The sequence below is a fragment of the Orbicella franksi genome, chromosome 2, assembly GCF_964199315.1.
Source record: "Orbicella franksi chromosome 2, jaOrbFran1.1, whole genome shotgun sequence".
NCBI classification, from domain to species: Eukaryota; Metazoa; Cnidaria; class Anthozoa; order Scleractinia; family Merulinidae; genus Orbicella; species Orbicella franksi.
The window spans coordinates 22,990,112-23,017,428 of NC_138146.1; the positions used below are offsets into that span (position 1 = coordinate 22,990,112).

The 27,317-nt window shown below is 39.6% G+C and overlaps 2 protein-coding genes across 2 annotated transcripts; both read right to left on the bottom strand.

Annotated features, from left to right (window-relative positions):
- Positions 1-1,066: 1,066 nt before the first annotated feature.
- Positions 1,067-14,303, bottom strand: LOC145471879 (uncharacterized). The gene is made up of 8 exons (XM_081454887.1): positions 14,233-14,303; positions 13,836-14,001; positions 12,215-12,521; positions 6,652-6,942; positions 4,684-4,968; positions 2,959-2,991; positions 2,392-2,554; positions 1,067-1,877 (listed from the first exon to the last, which is right to left on the bottom strand). Exons 1-8 carry the CDS (start codon positions 14,301-14,303, stop codon positions 1,577-1,579), a joined length of 1,617 nt encoding a protein of 538 aa, XP_081311013.1. The 3' UTR covers positions 1,067-1,576.
- On the bottom strand, positions 12,505-25,651 carry LOC145478741 (aldehyde dehydrogenase family 16 member A1-like). The gene is made up of 11 exons (XM_081456857.1): positions 24,990-25,651; positions 22,695-22,985; positions 21,050-21,327; positions 20,491-20,643; positions 19,168-19,464; positions 18,312-18,554; positions 18,032-18,207; positions 17,569-17,736; positions 16,565-16,769; positions 16,214-16,399; positions 12,505-15,369 (listed from the first exon to the last, which is right to left on the bottom strand). Exons 1-11 carry the CDS (start codon positions 25,234-25,236, stop codon positions 15,070-15,072), a joined length of 2,544 nt encoding a protein of 847 aa, XP_081312983.1. The 5' UTR covers positions 25,237-25,651; the 3' UTR covers positions 12,505-15,069.
- Between the last annotated feature and the right edge of the window lie 1,666 nt (positions 25,652-27,317).

Sequence of the window (27,317 nt, forward strand, 5' to 3'; positions counted from 1 at the left end):
TAGGCCTAGTTTCTCTAGAGTGAATCCGGATACCATCGGATGCGTGTGGACAGGCGAATTCGATTTGAATACGCTACGTGTGGAGGGAAAAATTTTTGAATCCGGAAAGAAAAAGTTGCGGATTCAAAAATATCCGGATACGTGTGGACGGGGCCTTAATTACGAGTGATTGATACGCAAACTTTTCCCTAAGGAATTAATCAAGGAATTAATCCACGCTCTCCTGAGAAAGGAAAGAACACTTAGGGACTAGACTGTTTTGCGACTGAGAAAATTACTTCGTTGTGATTGGCTGGGAGCAGGCTAATTTATCGTTAGTTCTTAATTTGCACTGCAGTGCAAATTAACGCGCGCGCGTTCGCAATTTTCTCAGTCATGTGAGTAATCGTATGAAATTTCGAGCAATTAGGGAGTTCAAGGAACCGACGGGGACGCTGAGGACAACGTTGATTAAAAAAATGATTTTACAATTTACCTAGGAATTTCGCGGTACTCTAAAGTTATTTACTTTGTTTATCACTGTCAAAACTATCACAAAACTGAATCAGGGACACAGCGATAAATTTGAAATAAAAATTTAAAAAAATTAGCCGTCGTGGTTCACGTTCTCCAGGAAACGTAGAATTTAGTCATTTCACATTGTTGTTTTGCAGAGGACGGCAAAGAAATGTACCAAGAATTAGGGATTTACACTACTTGTGATATTTGAAAATTCTTTCAAATAGACCAGTTTCGATCTATTAAAGCTCAGCCTAAAACAATAGACCTCACCACGAGGCTCTGGGGAATAACTACAAAGTTTGTGGGTTTATTCCCCAGAGCCTCGTGCTGAGGTCTATTGTGTTAGGCTGAATTTTATTACATCGAAATAGGTCTGTTGCACTCGCCTAAAGGCTCGTGCAATTTTGAGAGAAGTTTCACTCGTAGTATAAATCCTTAATTGCACTCGCACATTCATACGGTTACCTATGCTAATATCAACGGGAACAGAAATTTGTTCCTAGGTTGTACAAAGATTTATGAAATGGCATGCAATAGTTCTATAATCTTAAAGTACTGACGACAATTGTTTTTTTGGGGGGGGAGGGGGAGGGGAGGCGATTACTCGGGTAGCTTAAGTAACGGGAAAGTGTTCATGAGGCCAATAGTTCAGCCAGCGAAACCCAAAATAGGCCACCGCCCAGAACGTAATCTCCAGCCACCGCCCCCCTCCTGTGAGCCTGGGAACGAGGTTGATTTTCAACAGACGTCGTCGGCTGTGAGAAACGATGGGCTATGCATGGGTACCAAGATGGCTCGGCATGAAAAATTATAAGAAATCTTCAATGCACTATACAGGACACCTCCGAACAAGCAATTCACGCTCTTTGTAACTTAGTTTCTCCGATACCGCTTCTAGTGTTTATTTCAAAGAAAACGTAATTTTCTTCCAACTGTGTTGAAGGTGTCTACCACTAAAAATTCAAAGCTGTAGAGAGCACACAACTTGAAACTGACATTTAGAGGATCGTCCTCTCAAGAAAAGCTCCATTCACTTGGAAGAGAGCATAATTTGTATTCCAAGTTAACAAGCTTCTTAATTATATTCGTCGCTAAAAAACTCAAGGTCGCTCATTGCATTGTATCCTGATGCTGGTGGTGAAACTGTTGGACCATGATGCTTGTCATAGGTAGACATACCGCCATTAGTCCTGCCATATATGGACATATCTCCATACGTGCCCAAGCTGGAGGACTGAGGATGACTTGACGTCACAGGTGCGATGTCGTAAGTTCGGTCAGCGGGTGGATAGAATACCTGGTCTTGTACAGTGTATATAGGCTCTTCAAAAACCACGCGGTGAGTTACCTCTACTTCGCCTTTATCTTTCTTGGAACTAACGAAGTAAACAGTAAAAATAACTGACTTTCAAAAATTTGTAAGTTCAGGTTACAGTCTTTCTAGCAAATAACAGGTAACAAGTGAACATTCTTTCAATTTGTAAAGACCTCGATACCAAAACAATTTGATAGAAATTTCTATTACGGTAAATGCCGCTCGTGAAAAGCCTACAGTCGAGGGAGACAACTACAAAAGCATAACTGATACATGATAAAGAAATGACCTCCAAAAAGATTTATATAAAACGTTTTGAGACAATAACGGACGAACGAAAGCAAAGAAAAGTAAGCTAATCAAACGATCAAAACAATCTCCAAATGATAAATTTGAAAAGTCTTCGGGATCGATCCTCTCAGTTCAGTCTTGTTTACAGCTTTGTACAGCAGCAAACAGCTACTTTTACGCGTAGGCGGAACACATTATCGTGGAAGTGGGATACTGGGAAATACCTAAGGACTTTTGGGGACATATGATGACGTTGTAAATCAGTGAAATAAACTGCTGCCTACCGCTTTCCTGATCGAGACCGTCTGATCATGCACACTACAAGCACAAGTAATAAAACAACTACAGGTCCCAGAACCAAAGGGGCAAAGTACCACTCGCCAGTGAAATCTCCACTGAAGATCCCCAGGTATTTGCGGTCAATTATTCCCCAGAGCTTAGGGTCTTCTAGAAAAGAAAAGAACAATGCCTCTTTGGAGCTTTTAGTTGGTAATTCGGTTCTCCTCTCAGTCCTAAAATAAAGCCCAGCGTCTAAGTCGCGAAAACAACAAAACTGGTAACAAAGGGAAATTGTGCTGGTTGTAACAAAATTCCTTTGCCAACCAATAACCTCGACTGATTAGGCTCAGTACACGTGGTCCTTTGCACGGGATTGCTCTGAGTTAACCTGAAGGCCTGAAGACGGTGACGTGTCAGTCAGACGTTGTGTCGGAACTAAGTTTTAACCCAAACAACCCCATTCATGATCAGTAATAAATAGGAAAACACTAAATGTTTCAGAAGAAAAGCTTAATCATTATTATTAGGTTTTCGTTGATATTAATATGTGTTCGAAGTCCTAGTCCGCTAACCTGTGGGAGCAGCCTCTGTGTCCTCCACAGGCTCTGAAAAAGATATGACATTCACGGTTAAAAGATAGGTTAGAATTCTATCCAAAAATATCCTACATGGCTTCACCCAGCGCGTGTTCCTGATATATTGTCACACCCTTCGTCTCTGGTGTGTGTGTGTGTGTGTGTTTTTTTTTTGATGCTATAGGATTTTCTCTATAGTTCAGTTCTTTTCCTTGTCAGTATTAAACAAAGGTCTGGATGTGATTAACTGACAACTGACTAATGGCCAAAAAAAAAAAAGAAAGAGCTGACAACCGACAAATACCCGAAAACGTAACTGACAACGGACAATAATTGTAGTTAGGTGCACTTACAACTGACAAAAGGCTTTAGCCATTGTTAGTGTTGTCCGTTTGAAATTCATCGAAAATGACTTTTTTCGGTTAAAATATTATTACTCTAACCTTTCTAGTATAAAGCTCATGCTTTTTAAATTGCTTTAGACCAAAACTATCACTAAAGTTTTTTTTAATACGGTAAGTATTGATCATTTCCACTTACGCTGTGGAAAAAAATAAAAATATTGCAATAACGTTAACTACAGATAGGCAGCGGCAGCGAACTAGACGCTAGTTTTATAATATCTTGTGTATGAGTCGAATGTTGCATTGTCCCTGGAATTCTGAAAAAACGAAGCCCAGAATTAAACATGGCAGAAGTTTTTACCCGTTTCAAGACGCTGGCAAGACGCCGTTCTTTAAGTTCTCTCGAAATAATTTATTTACACTATTTGGTGGTCTTTACTGAATGCAGCTAGATTTTAAGTGCCATAAACATGCATCATGGTTTACGTATTCCGCGGAAAATAAATTGCAAGCTATTCGACACGACAGGTTGGTAACTCGCGTCCAGGGGCCCGTTTCTCGAAAGCCCCGGAAACTTTTCGCGCCCGTAAAGCCATAGCAAAATCTCGAACCTTACGATTACAGAGCTGTTTTATTTACATATTCCCAATACGAAGGAAAGTTCCCTTCATACAAGAAGTTTCAGGCGTATACACTTCTCCGTTTTTAGATACAGATGGACTAAAAATGGCTTTACGGGCCCGAAAAGTTTCCGGGGCCTTCGAGAAACGGGTCGTAGTTCCCGAAGGACAGTAGGAGTTCGTTTTCGCCTGGATTTGTAAAGTACATTGGTAGATATTAATAATGATACATTGAAATTTAAGTATTAGTTTTCATTGGCAGATACTTCTAAGAAATTAAGAACTTTGCTTTGTATGACGATCATGGAATGTAGAAAAGAAAAGTTTTTAAAAAATAAGGGTTTTCAATTAATTTCATGCAAATTTTCTTTAAAAGGAGTCAACTAGGAGAGGTTAATTATTAACAGCCACGTTAACTGACAAATGAAAAATGTTCCAAAATTTAACTGTCAACTGACAAATGGACAAAATTTTAACTGACAACCCCCCCCCCCCCCCCACCCCCAACCCCCAATCCAGACCCTCTTAAACCTGTCTTGAGTATGCTAATTAATTTTTACTTGCTGGGAAATTAGGGACTTTCCTCGTTTCTTAAATTGGAATGTTATAGACCTGCGACGATCTGGCATCTTCATTTCGTTTGTATTTTCCCCAGTTTCGCATCATTCATTCTATGAAGAAACAATGACGATACCAGAAGTTTGTAATGCTAGATGTATACTTTTAGCATTATAAAGTTAGCTTCTGACGATATTTACCTTGTACTTGCACGTCAATGACGTTACGAACCTGGCAACCACCCTTTTTGAGTACGACCTCGTATAACCCCCCCTGCTCGGCAGTCGCATCAGAAATTTCGAGCGCAGTCCCCCATGAACCTTGTCCATCCACAAATGTGTATTGACTGTCCTGACTAACTTGTATCAGATTTCCGTTATGAATCCAAAATAGCTCGCCTCCCTCGGATTTATTAACCTTCAAAATACCTTTACCACCAAACTCTATTTTAACCGGGCTCTTTACTAAGGTGTGAAGATGTATATCTGAAAGATCAATCGGATAACAAGATACACAATCATAAGTGAAATACTGAATAACAAGGACATCCTGCTGAGGTCTGATCTAGCTAATCATAAGTATTGCCGGAGAAGTTAATAAGTTCATTCGAAGGAATACGTTTGGAATCGGCGTTATATAAGTGTGGCAAATGGAACCAAGGAAGGAAGGAAGGAAGAAGGATGGAAGGCAGGCAGTAAACGTAATGCTATAGATTTTTGTATATAATTATACAAAGAACGGTTTAACTTGAGTACAGTGAGACCTGTATTAAGGGACAGCATTGGGACCCTCATTAGTGTCCGCTTAATACTGGGTGTCCGCTCCAAACAGGTTCTAGTATGTTGTTCAATAATAGTCATTATTAACCCTTTTGTAACACTGTGTAACACAATGTAGGGTCAAAGACTAGCTAAGACTGCTCATAGTACAATGTCCAGTCAATCAATGAATCAATCTGGAATAATCACTTAAAACAATAATAAAATAAAAATAATCACTTTAAAACGATATCGCAATTGTGTTAAGGAGTCTCAGCTGAACCTTTACAAGTAAAATGAGCCCATGAAGTGTCCGCTTAATTGCAGGGTAATTTAGTTTTATCGACTGGGTTGATAATGTGAATTGGCCACCGTAAAGAGATTCGAAAGCTGACGTTTCGAGCGGAGCGAAATTGCAGGTTTTGTGCAACAAAATGGCTTAATATTGGTGTCCTCGGCCGTTTAATAGGGTTGTCAGCTGAATGCAGGTTTAATTTACAGTAAATGTGGGAAGAAAATATTGGGACTTAAGCTGGTGTCCACCCAATAGAGGGTGTCCGCTTAATAATTAGAAGCTTAGCTTTAATTTTACGACACTTTACTGGAAACCACTCTCTTTATATTTAAAGATTAGGTCAGGAGCTCGAGATTTCTATCACGTATAGAAATCTTAAACAGAATAGACAGTGAGTAGCGTAGCCAATACGTGGACAGCATCCCTGACAGAATGCTAGAAGATTTATACTAAATATATTTAGAAGAATTCTACTCGTATACTAACGCAAATGCTGCAACCTGATTGGCTGAGCTACTCGTTGACTATCACCCATTAGTAGAATTCTCCTAGTATACTAATGCAAATGCTGTAATCTGATTGGCTGAGCCATTGCACACTTTCAGCCATTTATTTATTAATAGTGCGCAGTAGCTTGGTGTGGTCCACAAAATTGCAACGTTTCCTCGTTTCTCCGAAATTTTGAAAAAACATTTAGAAACAAACGAATGAACAAAATTCCTGAGAAAATTCAAAGGAGGGCATTTACGGTTTCTTGGATTAAAAAAGCTCGAAAGTTTTGAAGAAACTGATAAGCGCCCTTGCACAACTGCAAATGTCAAATTGACAATTAATTCAGTCCGCGCGTATTCTCTAAAGCGCGAAGTTTAATACTAAGCCAGAAATAATTGGAATCATTATTTGAAGGAAATTTCAGTTAGAATTCTAAGTAAAACAATTACATTATTCGCATTCGATTTCTATGAGGCCATAGTTGATTCGGCCTTCGGCCTCATCACCTATCACCTCAAAGAAATCTCGAGCTCATAATCTAATTGTTAAATAGAAATCGAGAGCTATTAATCTAATTGTCAAATAGATCTCAGAAAATAGATAACAAATAAATTATCAAATACCCTCAACCTCCAAATGAAATATGTCGAAATCACGAAAGCTGTACTCAGTGACATATCTAATATTGGCGTAGTAGAGTCCAACATGAGGTGGCAAGGCATTAGTTATGGTCAGCACCGTTTTGTTCTCATCCAGAGAAAAATGCTCACTGTCATCCAAGTACTGGCCAGCGCTATGAGACCACCACTCTATGACGAATTCGGCTTCAGCGCCAGTAACTTCAGCTTCAAAAGAAACGGTCCCACCAGTACAGGTGGATTCGTATGGATTGACCGCCCAAATCTCCAAGTACCCTGTAGAGGAGGAACACTTTTAATAACAAAGTATCGTAATCTAGTACACTCCTTTTTTGTAAGAACACCTTATTTTCGAACTGAGGTTAAATGCCTTAGATTTTGCCGCCATTTGAGCGTGAAATGTCCTCAGTGCTGTTAAATTACCATTTCATATAGTTTAAAGTTTTTAATAGCTTTGTTATAGTTTTCAATACTCCTGAATGAAAACATAGACAACCATACAACCAAATAAGTCCCACGATGAACCATGCAAGGAGACAAGCTCATTGTTTATGTTCAAACATATGTCGGAGTTATTGAACGGTATAGACGCAAGTTTTCCATTTTACCAGAATTCGTGCAGTTCTTTTACGTGTAAAAAGGTGTCATAATAAACTTCTTCTAACGACTCTGAGTCTGGGTTGCGCTTCTAGTATGTACTAAAAAATTGCACAAAAGAGTTGCAGCTCAGCACTTGATTAAAGCACTCGACCGTTACGAAAAAAGTCCTGGGTTCGATACCCGCCGGAAACTCGGACTTTTCTTTGTTTCACGCTTATGCCAACAGATCTCATCTTTTTCACTTGTAATTTATTGCCGTAAGTTTTATTGAACTTAACATTCTAGTCTTTTGTTCAGTTCCATGCTGGGTCTCACAGGATATAAGTGTTGTGCAATTCAGCGTAAAATTCCCGATACAAATAATTCATACCGAGTTCTTACCTCTACATACAGCAACTAAAGGGAACACCCAAAGTATCTTGAGAAGAACAGTCCTTCTCATCGTGTTATTTTTCTTTTCAGTTGAACTCCTAAACTCTCCATGGTTTCGTCGACTGATTGTCACGTAACAGGTTACATTTCTCAGCGCGCGCATATTAGCAACAAGTGGTCGTACACAAAATCAGCTAGATTTACGGACAATTTCGGCTTTGCGGATATCAGATTTCGGTTTTTGGATTCCTGATGTTTCAACCGCAATGCCATTGGCTATACGAAACCCGGGTGGGGGCGAGAGCGGGAATGTTATTATTGAAAGACAACGATGATAGAGGCCGAATCGGGTTAACGGGACACGAGGAGTGTCCACGGAAATGTGTTTATTTGGCGCACAATATTATATCGTTTCTGGGAAATCAAGCGCTATGAACTCGCACGCTTTCGATGGATTTTACTTCTTATTAAACAAGAAGCCAAGTTAGAAGTTGGGACAACGCAAAACAGTTCTGTTTTGACAATGGACGAGAACTAATGAAGATTAACAATACCCGAGAAAACGAGTAAGTGCTGGCACTGGAGAGACAAGCGATGAAGATGGACCAAAGTTTGGATCGGTTTACAGTGGATTTACGACAGATTCTACTAGTCTGATTCCTCCATTCCTATCTTCACGTGCCGGGCTCCGCGTGAACCGAATGGAAAAGGCTGCAGAGCCGGGCAGCTTCATGCGGACTAGGACTGGAACCGCAAAGATTCTCCTTAAAGGGCAGAAGGTTACTGGAGTTTTGAGCCCCGCTCTTCAAAGGGCATTGTTTACAAGAGAGTTCTATACGCTTACATGCAAAGACAAGAATAGCATGAATGATCATCGCAATTATGTATTCAACTTAAGCAGTTGTGAAAAGTAACTGCTAAATTACCTGTATACAACTGCTTAAGCTGTGTACACAACCGAGTAACCTTCCATCAGGCATTTTTTTTAACAGCTGTTAAAAAAGAACGCTTGATCGCAGGTTTACAACGGAGATGATCGCTTACGTCTTTCTCCGTGGCTCAAATTTAAGATCTTTCATATAATCATATGCTGGCATGTCAGCAAGCTAAGGCCATACATGTTTGGTGACGGGAAAATTAGAATAACATTTACAAACAAAACTAAATTGAAACGGATGGAGTTTAGAACTACATAGAAGAAAGCTTCACAATAAAAAGTGACGAATTATGAGGAAATTGTATAATGTTCCGTCAGTCACTGAAATGAATAGAAATCTGAGGTCCTTCTTCAGGAATCAGTTTCAAATACTCATGGTTAAAAGATAGGACACGGCTTCATTCAGCGCGTGTTCCTGATATATTGTCACACCCTTCGTCTCTGGTGTGTTCTTTTTGATGCTATAGGATTTTCTTGATAGTTCAGTTCTTTTCTTTGTCAGTGTTAAACAAGGGTCTGGATGTGATTAACTGACCACTGACTAATGGCCAAAAAAAAAAAAATAATAAACAGCTGACAACTGACAAATACCCGAAAACGTAACTCACAACTGACAATAATTGTAGTCAGATATATTGAAAACTGACTAAAGGCTTTAGCCATTGTTATCCATTTGAAATTCATCGAAAATGACTTTTTTCGGTTAAAATATTAGTACTCTAACCTTTCTAGTATAAAGTTCATGCTTTTTAAATTGCTTTAGACCAAAACTATCACTAAAGTTTTTTTTAATACGGTAAGTATTGATCATTTCCACTTACGCTGTGGAAAAAAATAAAAATATTGCAATAACGTTAACTACAGATAGGCAGCGGCAGCGAACTAGACGCTAGTTTTATAATATCTTGTGTATGAGTCGAATGTTACATTGTCCCTGGAATTCTGAAAAAACGAAGCCCAGAATTAAACAAGGCCGAAGTTTTAACCCGTTTCAAGACGCTGACAAGACGCCGTTCTTTAAGTTCTCTCGAAATAATTTATTTACACTATTTGGTGGTCTTTACTGAATGCAGCTAGATTTTAAGTGCCATAAACATATATCATGGTTTACGTATTCCGCGGGAAATAAATTGCAAGCGATTTGACACGACAGGTTGGTAACTCGTGTCCAGATCCGGAAGGACAGTAGGAGTTCGTTTTCGCCTGGATTTGTAAGGTACATTGGTAGATATTAATAATGATACATTGAAATTTAAGTATTAGTTTTCATTGGCAGATACTTGTAAGAAATTAAGAACCTTACTTTGCATGCCGATCATGAAAAGTACAAAAGAAAAGTTTTTAGAAAGTAAGGGTTTTGCAATTAATTATATGCAAATTTTCTTTAAAAGGAGTCAACTAGGAGAGGTTAATTATTAACAGCCACTTTAACTGACAAATGACAAATGTCCCAAAATTTAACTGTCAACTGACAAATGGACAAAATTAACTGATAACCCCTCCCCCACCCCCCACCCCCACCCCGCCGCCCCCAATCCAGACCCTCTTAAACCTGTCTTGAGCATGCTAATTAACTTCCACTTGTTGGGAAATTAGGGACTTTCCTCGTTTCTAAAATTGGCACTGATGTTATAGACCTGCGACGATCTAGCATCTTCATTTCGTTTGTATTTCCCCCAGTTTCGCATCATTCATTCTATGAAGAAACAATGACAATACCAGAAGTTTGTGATGCTAGATGTATACTTTTAGCATTATGAAGTTAGCTTCTGACGATATTTACCTTGTACTTGCACGTCAATGACGTTACGAACCTGGCAACCACCCTTTTTGAGCATGACCTCGTATAACCCCCCCTGCTCTGCAGTCGCATAAGAAATTTCGAGCTTGTCCTGACCGACTTGTATCAGATTTCCGTTATGAATCCAAAATAGCTCGCCTCCCTCGGATTTATTAACCTTCAAAATACCTTTACCACCAAACTCTATTTTAACCGGGCTCTTTACTAAGGTGTGAAGATGTATATCTGAAAGATCAATCGGATAACAAGATACACAATCATAAGTGAAATACTGAATAACAAGGACATCCTGCTGAGGTCTGATCTAGCTAATCATAAGTATTGCCAGAGAAGTTTATAAGTTCATTCGAAGGAATACGTTTGGAATCGGCGTTATATAAGTGTGGCAAATGGAACCAAGGAAGGAAGGAAGGAAGAAGGATGGAAGGCAGGCAGTAAACGTAATGCTATAGATTTTTGTATATAATTATACAAAGAACGGTTTAACTTGAGTACAGTGAGACCTGTATTAAGCGGACAGCATTGGGACCCTCACTAGTGTCCGCTTAATACTGAGTGTCCGCTCCAAACAGGTTCTAGTATGTTGTTCAATAATAGTCATTATTAACCCTTTTGTAACACTGTGTAACACAGTGTAGGGTCAAAGACTAGCTAAGACTGCTCATAGTACAATGTCCAGTCAATCAATGAATCAATCTGGAATGATCACTTACCGACCTTAGCTTCAAAACGATATCGCTGAATTACGGCTCAGCTGAACCTTAAAGAAGTAAAATGAGCCCTTGAAGTGTCCGCTTAATTGCAGGATAATTTAGTTTTATCGACTGGGTTGATAATGTGAATTGGCCACCGTAAAGAGATTCGATAGCTGACGTTTCGAGCGGAGCGAAATTGCAGGTTTTGTGCAACAAAATGGCTTAATATTGGTGTCCGCGTCCGTTTAATAAGGGTGTTAGCTGAATGCAGGTTTAATTTACAGTAAATGTGGGAAGAAAATATTGGGACTTAAGCTGGTGTCCACTTAATAGAGGGTGTCCGCTTAATAATTAGAAGCTTAGTTTTAATTTTACGACACACTTTACTGGAAACCACTCTCTTTATATTTAAAAATTAGATCAGGAGCTCGAGATTTCTATCACGTACAGAAATCTTCAACAGAATAGACAGTGAGTAGCGTAGCCAATTCGAGGACAGCATCCCTGACAGAATGCTAGAAGATTTATACTAAACATATTTAGAAGAATTCTACTAGTATACTAACGCAAATGCTGCAACCTGATTGGCTGAGCTACTCGTTGACTATCAGCCATTAGTAGAATTTTTCTAGTATACTAATACAAATGCTGTAATCTGATTGGCTGAGCCATTGCACACTATCAGTCATTAGTGTGCAGTAGCTTGGTGTGGTCCACAAAATTGCAACGTTTCCTCGTTTCTCCGAAATTTTGAAAAAACATTTAGAACAAACGAATGGACAAAATTCCTGAGAAAATTCAAAGGAGGGCATTTACGGTTTCTTGGATTAAAAAAGCTCGAAAGTTTTGAAGAAACTGATAAGCGCGCTTGGACAACTGAAAATGTCAAATTGACAATTAATTCAGTCAGCGCGTATTCTCTAAAGGGCGAAGTTTAATATTAAGCCAGAAATAATTGGAATCATTATTTGAAGGAAATTTCAGTTAGAATTCTAATAAAACAATTAGATTATTCGCATTCGATTTCTATGAGGCCATAGAAATCTCGAGCTCATAATCTAATTGTTAAATAGAAATCGAGAGCTATTAATCTAATTGTTAAATAGATGTCACAAAATAGATAACAAATAAATTATCAAATACCTTCAACCTCCAACTGAAATCTGGTGAAATCACTAAAGCTGTACTCAGTGACATATCTAATATTGGCGTAGTAGAGTCCAGCATGATGTGGTGAGGCATTAGTTATGGTCAGCACCGTTTTGTTCTCATCCAGAGAAAAATGCTCACTGTCATCCAAGTACTGGCCAGCGCTATGAGACCACCACCCTATGACGAATTCGGCTTCAGCGCCAGTAACTTCAGCTTCAAAAGAAACGGTCCCACCAGTACAGGTGGATTCGTATGGATTGACCGCCCAAATCTCCAAGTACCCTGTAGAGGAGGAACACTTTTAATAACAAAGTATCGTAATCTAGTACACTCCTTTTTTGTAAGAACACCTTATTTTCAAACTGAGGTTAGATGTCTTGGATTTTGCCGCCATTTGAGCGTGAAATGTCCTCAGTGCTGTTAAATTACCATTTCATATAGTTTAAAGTTTTTAATAGCTTTGTTATAGTTTCCAATATTCCCGAATGAAAACATAGACAACCATGCAACCAAATACGTTCCACGATGAACCATGCAAGGAGACAAGCTCATTGTTTATGTTCAAACATATGTCGGAGTTATTGAACGGTATAGACTCAAGTTTGCCATTTTACCAGGATTCATCCTGTTCTTTTACATGTAAAAAGGTGTCATAATAAACTTCTTCTAACGACTCTGAGTCTGGGTTGCGCTTCTAGTATGTACTAAAAAATTGCACAAAAGAGCTGCAGCTCAGCACTTGATTAAAGCACTCGACCGTTACGAAAGAAGTCCTGGGTTCGATACCCGCCGGAAACTCGGACTTTTCTTTGTTCCACGCTTATGCCAACAGATCTCATCTTTTTCACTTGTAATTTATTGCCGTAAGTTTTATTGAACTTAACATTCTAGTCTTTTGTTCAGTTCCATGCTGGGTCTCACAGGATATAAGTGTTGTGCAATTCAGCGTAAAATTCCCGATACAAATAATTCATACCGAGTTCTTACCTCTACATACAGCAACTAAAGGGAGCACCCAAAGTATCTTGAGAAGAACAGTCCTTCTCATCGTGTTGTTATGTTTCTTTTCTGTTGAATTTCTAAACTCTTCATGGTTTCGTCGACTGATTGTCACGTAGCAGGTTACATTTCTCAGCGCGCGCATATTAGCAACAAGCGGTCGTACACAGAGACGATCAGCTAAACTTGCGGAAAATTGCGGATTTCAGATTTCGGTGTTTGGATTCCTGATGTTTCAACCACAATGCCATTGGCTATACGGACACCTGGGGGGCGGGGGCGGGAATGTTATTATTGAAAGACAACGATGATAGAGGCCGAATCAGGTTAGCGGAACACGAGGAGTGTCCACGGAAATGTGTTTATTTGGCGCACAATATTATATCGTCTCTGGGAAATCAAGCCCTATGAACTGGCACGCTTTCGATGGATTTTACTTCTCATTAAACAAGAAGCCAAGTTAAAAGTTGGGACAACGCAAAACAGTTCTGTTTTGACAATGGACGAGAACTAATGAAGATTAACAATACCCGAGAAAACGAGTAAGTGCTGGCACTGGAGAGACAAGCGATGAAGATGGACCAAAGTTTGGATCGGTTTACAGCGGATTTACGACAGGTTCTACTGGTCTGATTCCTCCATTCCAATCTTCACGCGCTGGGCTCCGCGTGAACCGAATGGAAAAGGCTGCAGAGCCGGGCAGCTTCATGCGAACTAGGACTGGAACCGCAAAGATTCTCCTTAAAGGGCAGAAGGTTACTGGAGTTTTGAGCCCGGCTCTTCAAAGGGCATTGTTTACAAGAGAGTTCTATACGCTGACATGCAAAGACATGAATGATCATCGCAATTATGTATTCAACTTAAGCAGTTGTGAAAAGTAACTGCTAAATTACCTGTATATAACCGCTTAAGCCGTGTACAAAACTGAGGAACCTGCCATCAGACGTTTTTTTAACTGCTGATAAAAAAGAACGCTTGATCGCAGGTTTACAACGGAGATGATCACTTACGTCTTTCTCCGTAGCTCAAATTTAAGATCTTTCATATAATCATAGGCTGGCATGTCAGCTAGGCCATACATGCTTGGTAACGGGAAAGTTAAAATAACATTTAGAAACAAAACTAAATTGAAACGGATGGAGTTTAGAACTACATAGAAGAAAGCTTCACAATAAAATGTGACGAATTATGAAGAAATTGTATAATGTTCCGTCAGTCACTGAAATAAATAGAAATCTGAGGTCCTTCTTCAGGAATCAGTTTCAAATGATTTACCGATTTTTTTTCCCCTTTATTATTTCAAAAATTCATTTCACACATGTCTGCGCTTTACTAATTGCCTTATCGTACCACCCTTTCTTCAATTGACCCATAACAAAAACCAGCAATTCAAGTTAGCAATTCCCTTTTTGATTTGATTTAGCATGGGCTACCGTTTTAAAACAGTTTGACTACTTAAGTTACTTCTTGTTGAGAACACTTATTTAAATATTTTTGTCCCCTAGGCAACGGGTCACTTATAGTGAATCAAGACACTGGCTGACAAGCGATTTACCATGAAAGAGTCACGATGGATGAAAAACACCATAAGTATGCCAAATTACTGGTGGTTTCTATAACAACAATACTGAGTGTGTCAGAGTGAATTGGCTATAAAAATATGACTTATTGGAATATGATTGTTAACCGTACCCCATATTTGCACTGATAGTCAAGTGCTTCTCATTCGTGTTCTTATATATTAGCAAATGTTGCACATATTTTTTCATTTTTTTGTGACTTAATCCTGCAGATCTTCACAGAAGGAATGCACCACTATACCGTAGAATCTCTTTCAGATATCCCCCTCAGTTGGCAAAGATGTCTCCCATGGGAAGCCACACGTTTTTACATTCGGTAGCATGGAACAAAAACTCCTCTCCCTGCCCCTGAGAGTTGTCGAGCCAATCACGGCTCTGACCGTAGTTCACAAAGGTGCGTTTCACGTTGACCGATGAGGACCACTCTACAAATTTGCTGCCCTCTGCGGAGCCAAAGTACCACATGGCCTGCACATCCTGGTGTTCAGACAGGTATTTGGTTAAATGATCTCTATCGCCTGTTACTATGTTTACCACGCCACCGGGCAGATCAGAAGTATCGAAGATCTAGAAAATAAACCAATTATCACTTGGCAAAGCGGTCCATTATGGAAAGGAGCAATCTCATTGGTTCGGTAACGAGTCCATACTTCACATTTATACAGAGCTTTAGGATGCACCTCTCATTAATTTATGCCACTGTTGTGTTAGCTTGTTTTTCTTCAGACATTACACAAAAGAAGCTGTTTTCTGTTAAGCATGGATAACATGTATCAAAAATGTAAACCCTCTCGCCTGTTATGGCAAAACAAATTTCAATTTCAGCAATATTTAAATACAAATTATCTGCAAAGTAATTCATCTTGACGAAAAAACGGGTCATCCCAATGGGTTCTTTTTGTGACAAACTACACCCCCTTCAAAAATTATTGCATACAAGGTCTAAAAGTCCATATAAAAGAGCAATGTATCTAGACTAGATAAGAAAAGCAACAGGGCTGCTTGGGATGTTTGAAGACAACCAAATGTACTAAAATAGCGGAATTTTATATAGTATGGCAATAACAGCAGCAATGCCACTCTGTAAATATACTCGAGGATAAATAAAGTTAATGATATAATGATGATGATGATGATGATGACATGATCTGAATAATTTGTAGGTCCAGTTGTCAAAAGAGTAGATAACACTGTCCACTATTAAAAATCACTATCTAATGGATTAAGGCATTGACTAAACAAACTACAAAGTGATTTATCTGATGGATAGCATCCATCCAGCTTTGAACAAATGAACCTGATAATGAAGGAAAACTGCATGATATCAATCATCTCAAAATATATTAACTAATTTGTGATTGTTATTTAAAATAATTAATCAAAGTTGAGATGCAAAATATGACAGTGGTACCTGATACATGTCGACAGCAATCACTGGGTGTTTGTGACTCGGTATAATGATCACAGTGTTTCCTCTGATAACAGCAGGAGCCAGTAGAGACACAAATGCTAATAACGGACAGCTGTCAGGACAAGTGATACCTATCACGCCCACTGGCTCGTGGATCTTCACTGTAGCACCATAGAATGGAGTTTCCTTGAGGGAAGGGTGGGAAAAGAATGAAACTTTAGAACAGAGCACCATGATGATACTGATCCCAGAACACTGGGCAAGCAGGCAACATCACCAGAAATGACAAAATAATGTGTGAACTCCATGAGTGATCTCTTGGGTGTGCAGGCCATCACTCTTTGAACTAACCTGTACAGTACCACCATATTTGTCTGCATATGCTCCCCAGTAAAACAACCGCTGGATTGTAACATCCACTTCTTTCTTGGCCTCCTCCATAGAACAGCCGGTCATGTCACACAATCTCTGGCTAAACTCATTGTGCCGCAGCTCCAAATTCTCAGCCATATAGTAAACAATCTGGGCTCTGTTGTGGGCAGCTCGTTTACCCCAGCTACAAAAAGTGACAACAGTAATTTAATCAAAGTACTGCTGAAAATCTTACAATTTATTAACCATCTCACTTCATGGTTTTATTGACAGACCTGAAGTTTGAAACTAAAGGAGAAATTGGCATTACTTAAAGTTGTTTTGATTCTATAATTTTGTAAAGGTGTAAATCTCCTGTACGTCACTTGGATTAGGGGTATTACCAGTACATTTGGTGTGAGGTCACAGCATACTTTGACAGGGAAATGCAGATACATGTAGCAAAGATTATCAACTCCCGCAAATAATTAGTGTAGTATGGATGTAGCTCGTATGCTGAGTAGGCCATTAGCTATACCCAAGGAAAGTGTCAGGGTTGCGTGCTGGAACACTGGAACAATGTTTAGCATAATAGCACTAACATGTGCACTAGAAGGCAAATGCTGGAGACGATGGCCAAGAGAGACGTTGCGAAGAAAGATCAACAAGGGAAGAGAACATCTTGGATGCAAGACATGGAGGGGGCAATGGTGGCAGCAAAAGACCAAGTTGCTTGGAGGAGATGGATCGATGGCCCCATTCTCCAAAAGGAGAGAAGGGAAAGATGATGATGATGATGATGATAAGGATGGATGTAGTAATAGCACAGCACATTACTTTGTTATTGTAATTTGTTACCTTTATTAACTAGATATATTTAGAGAAAAAATCCCTCAGATTGCATGAACAAAATAAAATTGCATTGAAACTGTTCAAGCTGAAACAAAAGCTCTAAATGGAGAACTCTACAGAGAATTTCCTCTTTGACATCAAAGGTTCCATACCCTGGCGCTGCTTTATGTGCTGCCTCCACAGCATCTCTGATATCCTTTCTGTTTCCATCAGCAACTTGTCCTATCACCTCCCCCTTGAGGTTCATTACTGGTCGAGAATAGTTTCCATCAGGTCGTTTCTGAGCCCCTCCAATGTACATTTTGTACGTATGATCAATGCTACAAAAGCAAAGTTTTTTAACATCAGCAGTTACATGATAACAAGTGACAAAAAAGATATGCTCTATGTTGCTCTCAGAGTTGAATGTTGAATGTCTAGATCTGAATCTTCATGAAAGAGCTAATAGACCACATTCAATAGTGGTCAAGGTGCATATTTCCCAAAACAAGAGAGGTAAAGTCACACTTTCCCTTGGCAGCGAACTCAGACAGAATTTCATGCCCTCTCAACCATAGGAGTTGTGTAATAAATCAGAGTAACTTATCCTCTCATTTGTCAATCTCGGTCATATACCTTGGTGGAACAATTCCATTCAGTTTTCCTGGTGACAACGGAGGGAGTTTTAGTGGATTCGAATTTGGATTCATCACTGTGGCAGGAACTGTAGAACCAAATGACTTCACGTCGTAATCCTCCACAGCTGGTCTGGCCCTTTCTTGCCAAGAAGGGCAAACATATTCATACAAGCCCTGTGGAATATATTAAATAGTCATGATGTCACTCAAGTTCCAACAGTGCATAATGTTAGATGACACAGACACGTTTGAAATCAATGTGATCTAGTTCGCATTACCTCTTTCCCACCATCTCGTCCAAACCCACTCTCACGGTAGCCTCCAAACCCAGCTGCAGCATCAAACAGATTATGTCCATTCACCCAGACTGACCCAGCCTTGATGCTTAATGCAACTTCTAAAGCAAGTGACAGATTTTCTGTCCAGACACTTCCCCCAAGGCCGTAGTTGGTGTTGTTAGCCAATGCTATTCCTTCCTTGGCAGTTCTGAATGTCAGAACAGTCAGAACTGGGCCAAACACCTTTTCATCAAGAGAAAGAATGTATATCACAAGGCAAATCAAGACTATGGTTTGTTGTTCATCAATGGTACAGTTGAAGGTACCCCGGCCTGTTAGACATCGCTGTGATACTCAGAAGTAACAATTGGATAAGGGAAAAGAAAGGCTTCGGTTCACAACACTTAAAATGTTAAGTTAATTTTCGACTTTTCCTTACATTGTAAAACAGTGTCGTTTTAGGAAAACAGTATAGTTATTTTCTGTTTTGATACCTCAGGCAATGCTGTCCAAAGGTTTCAATGGCCACACTTGCAGTTGCTAACAATAATTCTTTACCTAGCAACTTTTATAAGTGGAGCATGTGCAGTACATGTAGTAGGAACTGACCAAATTCTTTGGAATGATGGGTTTCATGTCACAACTTAGGGACGATCCCCTATGAAACTTGCCAGTCCATGTAGAAAAAAATATATTAACAATTAAAATCAAAAACTATTTAAAAATAGCTGAGATAAAAATTATGTATTTCTGGAGTCTGTTATAATCCAGACTAACCAACTTTCTTATCCTAGAACAGATATACATGTACTGACCGTAATTCCAAGGTTAACATTTATTGACATTTGAAGAGTACCTCTTCCATGACAATCTTGGACACAGGCTGGACATTTGTGACCAGTGTAGGTGGGTAATAAGACCCATCCGCCGGTATTGTAGCACAATTTTGATAAACCTCAGCTCCTTGCTTCCTGGCCTCCTCGACAAAAGCTTCGATGAACTTCTTTTGGGAAGGGTCAACTATTGCTCCCATGTCAACGCACTTATCAAGGCTGTGTCCGACCCTAAGATGTGCCATACGCTCTTTTATCTTGCCAATCAGCTTCTTAGCACAAGTCTCTTGGACAATCAAACGAGAACCAGCACTGCAAACCTAGGAAACAAATTATTATATCAATTAGCATATATACATGTATGTTATTGTACTGTGCGAATCACAGTACTATCAGTATTTCTAAATTCTACGTGTGAACAGGAACTTTAATAACAGCTTTACATGTACACTAGACACTAAACAACAGCTGGTTAAGACTGAGATGGAAGGTTTGTGATTGAAACTTACAATTTTTCATCTCAACGTAGAATTTGGTGGCCAAAATCTTGCCTGGATTCCAGTGGAATTCCTGCCAAGATCGTGGTGGGATCCCACCAAGATCCTGGTCTTATTTTACAAGGGAACATACATTGTTTTAACCATCACATTACCAGAATTAAATGGTAGTTTATGAACACATTGACTCCTGGATTCTTTTTGCCAAAAATGCATTTGTTGGACATTTTGGAAATCTTCAGTCTGGATATGAGCCAAATGAGCTCCAAAAGGCATTTACAACATGAGAGCATGGCTTTCTTTCCACTAGCATCGTGTTTCATGACATTGCTTCTTTGGCATGCGCAGAAATCAATGCCACTATGTCAATAGGCTTTTCGATTTTTAAAATTTTTTTTTTGCCTTTACTTTTTCTCCTTTTCTTATCTTTTTGCTGTAGTGATTGACCTTCTACTTGGCTTGCTTCCAGTTCAAAACTTTTTGAGAAAGCATCATAGAGATGGGCAATTTTTACCATTGAGTAGCTAGCATGGTGGCAGGAAATTTTGCTCCGAATTTTTCAATCAAATTTCTGAGCATTTTCGTGCATATTTCACACTCCATTGAGCTGATCACTCTGAACTGGGTGTCATTGGAAAGATCTTTTCCTCCTGCAGAACTTGAGTATAGATGATGCCAATTTTGATCAAAGGTGATGACATCAGAAGTGGAACAAAGGCCAGTACTCGTCATGGCCGGTTAGGGCCAGCACAGGTGTCAATGGGTTAAAAGCAAAATTGAGATAATTTAAGTTTTCAGGCTTGTGCATGTTGAAATGAAAGGAGAAGGCAAACCTCTAAAATATCTAACCTGGCCTTGATTAAACCAAATGGCATCAACAATGCCCTCCACTGTGCTGTCCAGATCAGCGGAATCAAACACAACCACAGGGGATTTACCACCAAGTTCTAAAGACAGCTTCTTCCCTGAGCCTGCTGTCAGCCTTCGAAGAACTTTCCCAACCTACAAAACATACAGTACAGTATGTACAATGTATATCAAAAGGTAAGTCCTAAGGCATAGGATGAGACTGCACTTCACTAATTGCCAAAAGCAAAATATCGCATCACTTTTTCATCCAGTCAGGATTAAAACCAAAACCAATCATGACACACTTGTACATGATTACTCATGCTTTGCGCCAACTACACGTATTTCCTACAAGTTCTGATTGGTTCACTGGATTGTCTGTGTCATTTGTGATTGGCCAGAGTGATTACTTTGGATTGATCTTACAACACTCGATTGAGAACAACACTATGTCTTACCAATTCAGCAACAACAACAATAAAAGTTACATCTACTTGCTGGTAAATAATAATATTCAAAAAATATATATCTAGTTAAGACAATTTATTAGATAAAATACCTCTGTAGAGCCTGTAAAAGCAACTTTATCTACATCAGTGTGTGCAGCAAGCGAACTTCCAAATGCACCATTCCCAGTCACTACATTGAATACACCAGGTGGAAGTCCTGCCTCTGCACAGATCTCGGCAAACAGAAGTGCTGTCAGACGTGTATAAGTAGCTGGTTTGAGTACCACAGTGTTACCCATAGCAAGAGCTGGACAAACCTTCCAGCAGAGTAACATTAATGGGAAATTCCAAGGAACTATTGCAGCAACAACACCTACGGGTTTCCAATCTAAAAATGATAATAAAAAATATTCTGAGTAAGCCCTGGGTTTTGTTATGTCCAGAAGAGATTTTCTAAAAGAGATTATACCAGAAGGGTTTTTATCCAGGGAAGCTTAAACCAGTTTACATAATTATGAAAGGTGTTTTTGTATAAAACCTTGACTCTTCTTGGTAAGACACAGAAAAATAACAGTAATGATTATTGAATTAATATGAAAATAATATTCTGATGCAAGTATTGTCAATTCAGTACTACTGCAGTATGCAAAGAGAGTTATGTCTGATAGCCCAGGGCTAGTGGATACTATCCTTCACTTGCCCAACAAGTAAAGTTTCCTGGGAAAATATTTGAGAAAATTCATATTAAAAAAGTACTGTCAGTAAGAGATGAACTTTTGGGGGAACTAGTAAGAATCATGACTAATTCCTTGTACATCATAGTTACAGTTACCCACCCAAACTGCTGGAGGATAACCTTATGCATGTGTGTGCACTGGACTAAAATCACCAGTGCCTGGTACTGACTATTTAACAATTAGCTTATCACCTCATAGAAATCGAGAGTGAATAATCTAATTGTTTTTGTAGAATTCTTACTAAAATTTACTTCAAATAACGGTGTCCGATTATTTCTTAATGTATTATTAAACTTTGCACCTGAAAAAGATCTCTCGGATTGACTTGTCATTTAAAATTGAAGTTGTGTGTGTGCACGCATCAGTTTTTTCAATAATTTCAACTTTTTTAAAAGTCAAGAAATCGTAAATGTCCTTCGTTTAGACTTCTCAGGAATTTAATCATCCATTTGCATCAAAATTTTCCTCCAAAACTTCGGAAAAATGAAAAAAAACGTTGTCATTTCCTAGACGACCTACAGCCACTGCACACTTATGGCTGATTGTGTTCAATGGCTCAGCCAATCAGATTACAGCATTTGCATTAGTATACTAGTAGAATTCTACTAATGATTGTTATGTACATGGCCCCTATGTAGCCTATCAAATTACACATTTAACTAAAAAAGGCTAAATAAGTATGTCATAACATTTGAGACTTCTCTTATACACAAACAATAATTAACAATTAGACCCGTGGCCCTTGAGGGTGAAGGGTCTAATTGTTTTAGTATCACCCAACTAGTTGGACAAAAAAGGCAATAATAAAGTTAGCAAATGCAAGTTGAAGAAATATTTATTTGGGAATAAAACAAAAGAAAGCGTCACGCTCGATTGCGCCAATTTCGCTACTCAAGGACTATTGCTAATAGTCCTCTAGTAGCGTAGCCAATCAAAATGTAGGATTTGCATTAGTCCACTAGTTGGGTGATACTAATTAAGAATAACATCACGATAACAGTAATCATAATAGGTGTACCTCTCATTTCTGTCTCCATGAGCTGAGCCCAGCCAGCATGGTGATAAAGGTGCCTGGCAACTATCTGCACATCAGCATCACGCGTCTCTCTGATTGGCTTACCATTGTCCATACTTTCAAGCACAGCCAGCAATCGAGCATGCTTTTGAACATGACGAGCTATGCTGTATAAATAACGAGCTCGCACATGCCCAGGAAGTTTACTCCATGATTTAAAGGCCTCTCTTGCCACTCCAACAGCTCGGTCTATATCCTCTTGTTCACCTTGCATAGTAGATGCCAGTTTTTCTCCTGTAATAAAAATGTGCATCTGAGCTGTGACTGGGGTCACTGTATTGTGTTCTTGGGTAAGAATAATTCTCACATGTACCATAGTTATAAGGGTACCCTGACAACATGCTGGGGACTCCGGAGTGTGAGGGGGTACTCCCTCACATGAGCTATATAGGTATGTGCGGCCACAAAGAGTATGGTTTTTCAGCCGTTTTGGTCATGAATAGGGTATTGATTTTGGCCATTTTGGTCATTTAGGTCATAAATAGGGCATGGTTTTAGCACTCTAGTCTTGAATTGGATATGTTTTTTACAAGAAGCTACTTTTTCATCATTGTTGATAAGACCATCAACAAAAGCCCTTCATAAATTATGTTTAGGGCACCTGTGTCAGCCATATCGGTCATAGATGGGGTATCAAATTTTTGGTCAGGTCATAAATTGGGTAGCAAAAATCACAGCTTTTGGTCATAAATAGGGTAACGGTGTTGGGAAGTGGACCACACGCCCCCACCCAACTTTCCTGGGAGTACCCTCTCTCCCCACCCCCGCGGGGCTGGGGATAAATGATGGCCTTACACATCCCATGTGAGGAAAACAACATGCAACAGAAACCTTTAACACAGCATACAATTTGAACCTTTCCATAGGAAAACCTCTATAACAAGAGCACAATTATATCACAAACGACAGACAAGTATATGACTCGGCCACACATAGGATAATAAGGGAGATGTATAAAAATTGAGTTCTTGGAGCATCAACTAACGTCAGTTGTTATTATTTTCAGAGAGCTGGTGTAAGCAAGCCGATAAAGAATGGAAATTTTCTCCAGGTATTCATTGATGTTTCGATTTGCAAAGAAAGAGACGAGCATGACAAAGGAAATGCAATTGTACACCACAATGGTGGAACGTACAGTGTGGGGCCCACTTCTCGGCCAGGCCCAGTTCTCGGCCACTTTTTGTTCAGCGTTTATTTTTCGCGTCACAAATGAGTCTGAATAAAAAGCAATTGTTTCCAAAGGTAGCTTGATTCCTTGCCTTCCGTTCTGCTGAGTTTTGTTTCGTCCTGCCGATTTTTTCTGTGAGCACGTCGAGGTGACCCGAAGGTAGGTGAATTTGGTTTCTCCGAAAACATGTTTGTTTACGGCTACTCAAATTACATGGTTTAATTCAAGTTTATATTTTGTCCATCTAGAAAGCCCAAATGAGCCAATTCTTGGCATAAAGGATGTAGAGTGATAAAGCGATCTGTTAAATATAAACTTTTCCTGGCCTGTTTAATTCTTTGACCTAAATTTACTCCTCAATATTTCCTTAGTACTTTTGCGTATTTGCCTATTCTTGGCCACCCTGCTCGCCTTCAACACTAAAAGCGCTCATAGTTTTGTGTGGAGTATTCGTGTCAAGTCAGTTGTAAAAATAAAGCTGTAATGGGGTGGCATGCTGAAAACTATGAGCTCTGACTTAACCCCGTTTTAAATACCCAACTCTTTTTTAGCCTCGCTTGACTGCACTTAAGAGAAAAACTAGGTGTGCAAAAAACTTCCTTTTCTAACATGAAACAAAGCTCTTTATGGATAATTTGTGATCGAAATATCAAAACACAAGCCTTGTAAGTGATTTAACAACAAAAAATGATAATAAAGCGTTGTTTATTTTGAGGAATCGCGTGCACTCTCTTGTGGCCGAGAACTGGGCCTGCTGGCCGAAAACTGGGCCCACGAACGAAGCCTCCATTTTCGTTATTACTCGGGAGAACACAGCGTTGAGCAGTCGATAGCTCTACATGTGTTAACTGAATGCTGAAGCTAGTTATGCGTGAAATTTTAAGTCGTTAAGGCTATTCCAAGGTAAGAAATACAAGTTTACGTTTTTTGTGGCCGAGAACTGGGTCCCACACTGTACATTATGAACGTATGACCACCTTGTCCTCCAGTAGTTGAGTCTGCCCCCAGCTCAAGGCACTGGGAAATCCAATGAGGTAACAGTGAACCTAAAAGTAAAAAGTATCGCTGACCTGTTGCAGGATTTCTTGTCTCGTAAACCTTCCTTCCCTCGGGTTTAACCCATTTTCCGTTCACGAAATGTCCGAAGTCTCGTCCATGCTCGTCCAGCCACGAGTTGACACCGCTGGCAGCTTCGGGAGCTGGGCCGTACTCTAAACTCTCAAAAATCTGCGCTATAGTGGGATCCTTGTTCAGTTTTGCAGGACCAGAGGTTTTTCCCGCGGTGGAAGTTTGAGTTTCGGTGCGAGTTGAGGCCATTTTCTGTTGTTTAGCTGGCAATTAGCTGGCCTGTTTAGATACGACGCACGTTGCACTGCAGACATGTAGGAACTCCCCAGGGATCTGGTATCTAGCCATCAAATCGAGGGTTTTTGAGCTGTCATGGGAGGGGGGTGGGCGGGGTCTGTATTACTGTTGCTTGGGGATTTATCTTATAAAGAGTTTATTTTTCCCCTTGACGACAATATTAGCCATTGAGCGTCACAGTTTGGACTTGATTGTTGAGATAGTGATTCAATTAGCTGGGCGTTCCGCCAAGAAATGTACGCTCCTGCTTTATAGTTTTCGAGCCTGTGGTGGGGACCCTGGGTGCCAGAAGTTTTTCTTCCACTGTTTCCAGCGTCGGTCATGTCTCTAAAGCGAAGTATTTCCGTCCGCCGCGCGCGAGAAAAAACCTCTGGTACCCAGGGAAGGGCGGGGGGGGGGGTGGTATTTCAAGATAACACTGTTTTAATTCTCACGCTCGTAAAATGCATGAAAAATAGAAGTCTAATCACCCAGGAGATGAAATTCGAGACTTATGCCCAGATGAATCGCTGAATAACAGCGTATGGGGAATTTTGCTCCAACTAAAGAAGGCTAACACTCGAAACGTCTGTTTTTCTAAATAATTCGCTAGGGCCGTTGATTTCAAGTTAATAATTAATTAAGCGTTTAAAATCCCTTCTGCGACCAATAATTATTCTCAACATCATCTGATACATAGTTACGATTCAGTATGCACCAGTATTAATCGGAAGGGAGCGTTCCTTTGGGAAGATTCAAATTAGAATTAATGTTCTAACAATACTCGGAACGTGGCTCATCAAATAGCCTGCGAACAGGCTCCCGGCGAGGACGGAAAAAAAATTCGGCAAGCGCGAAACAGAAGAATTCGGAGGGCAAAGCGATCAGGGCGGGGGACGGGCTCACTGGAGCCTGTTCGCAGGCTACTCATCAAAGGAACAGATGAATTCTCTCCGGACAAGGATTAATCGGTTCCTATGTTGGTCTATGATACAACATAATCCGAGTGATCGTGGATCATGAATCCAAGTATAATATAGACAAAGGACAGTAAATGTCTACTTCTAATATTTATTAAAATGATGCTTCTTTGATTCCCTTTCATTCAAGATCTCTAAAGCTAGGTCTTAATTGAAGAGATTTCACTCGCTGTTAATGCACGAGTGTTGCTCAAACTTTTGCATCCACATCATACAATGGACCTGTCGAAGGAATACAGAATGAAACACAAGTTTGTCCATGATACGCGTAAATATAAGGAACATCATTGTGAAGGCTTCTTGCCACAGTGAAACGTTCCGGCGTCAAATTTATTCATGTATGCGGTATTAGGCTAAAAATTTTTGACATTTTGGAAGGTTTAGGTTACCAAGGTTGCTGGCTTTTCCCTGTCTTCAAGAGAATGATTCATGGCGATAATGCACACCTTTTTAAAAATTCAGTAACTAGTTGGAAAGGATGCCTTCGCCACACAATGCATCGGTCAGATCTACCAGTCTACAGATGAGCGAGATCAAAGTGTGCAGGTATCGGTTATCAGTTGTTAGAGAAGCTTTCACTTAAGTGTCGAAAAGTGATTGGCTTTGCATTATTACGCTACACGATTGGCTTGATCCAATATGAAAGTCTAGCTGAACAACAAGAGGAATACAGAGAAGCTAAAACCCACTGAAATCCTACTGAAACCCCTCCAAACGCCATAAAAACACAATTTATACAAAAAACAGCACAGGTAAGTCGATTTTATTACTTTTTTCCCTTATTTTGAACTATTTTGTACGATAGTTATATTCCCATACAAACTCTTATAATAACGCTGTTGCGCAATGTCGTGTTGACGGTTCCAAAAGGAGCTTGGGCTACCTGTGTTCCAACTCGATCGTACACGTTTTCCTGTACTTCTCGTCGACAACATACATATTTGCTATAACTCAGTTTCGATTGGTTCACTGGATCGTCCTTGTCCTCTGGGATTGGCCAGAGTGATTACTTGAGTTTCTCTTTAACGACACTCAATTGAAAACCGCTCTATCTACGATTGTGATTTGATAAAT

Excerpts from the sequence above, each read along its gene's own strand:
- LOC145471879 (XM_081454887.1), bottom strand. The coding sequence starts at position 14,303 with ATGTATGGCCTAGCTGACATGCCAGCCTATGATTATATGAAAGATCTT. Across the intron at positions 12,522-13,835 it reads TCAGACCAGTAGAACCTGTC|TGTTCCTCCTCTACAGGGTA; the intron begins GTAAATCCGCTG and ends TGTTATTAAAAG. Across the intron at positions 1,878-2,391 it reads CGGTCTCGATCAGGAAAGCG|TTCCAAGAAAGATAAAGGCG; the intron begins GTAGGCAGCAGT and ends TTACTTCGTTAG.
- LOC145478741 (XM_081456857.1), bottom strand. The coding sequence starts at position 25,236 with ATGGCCTCAACTCGCACCGAAACTCAAACTTCCACCGCGGGAAAAACC. Across the intron at positions 22,986-24,989 it reads GACAAGAAATCCTGCAACAG|GAGAAAAACTGGCATCTACT; the intron begins GTCAGCGATACT and ends TTTTTATTACAG. Across the intron at positions 19,465-20,490 it reads TTTGGTTTAATCAAGGCCAG|GTTTGCAGTGCTGGTTCTCG; the intron begins GTTAGATATTTT and ends TTTGTTTCCTAG.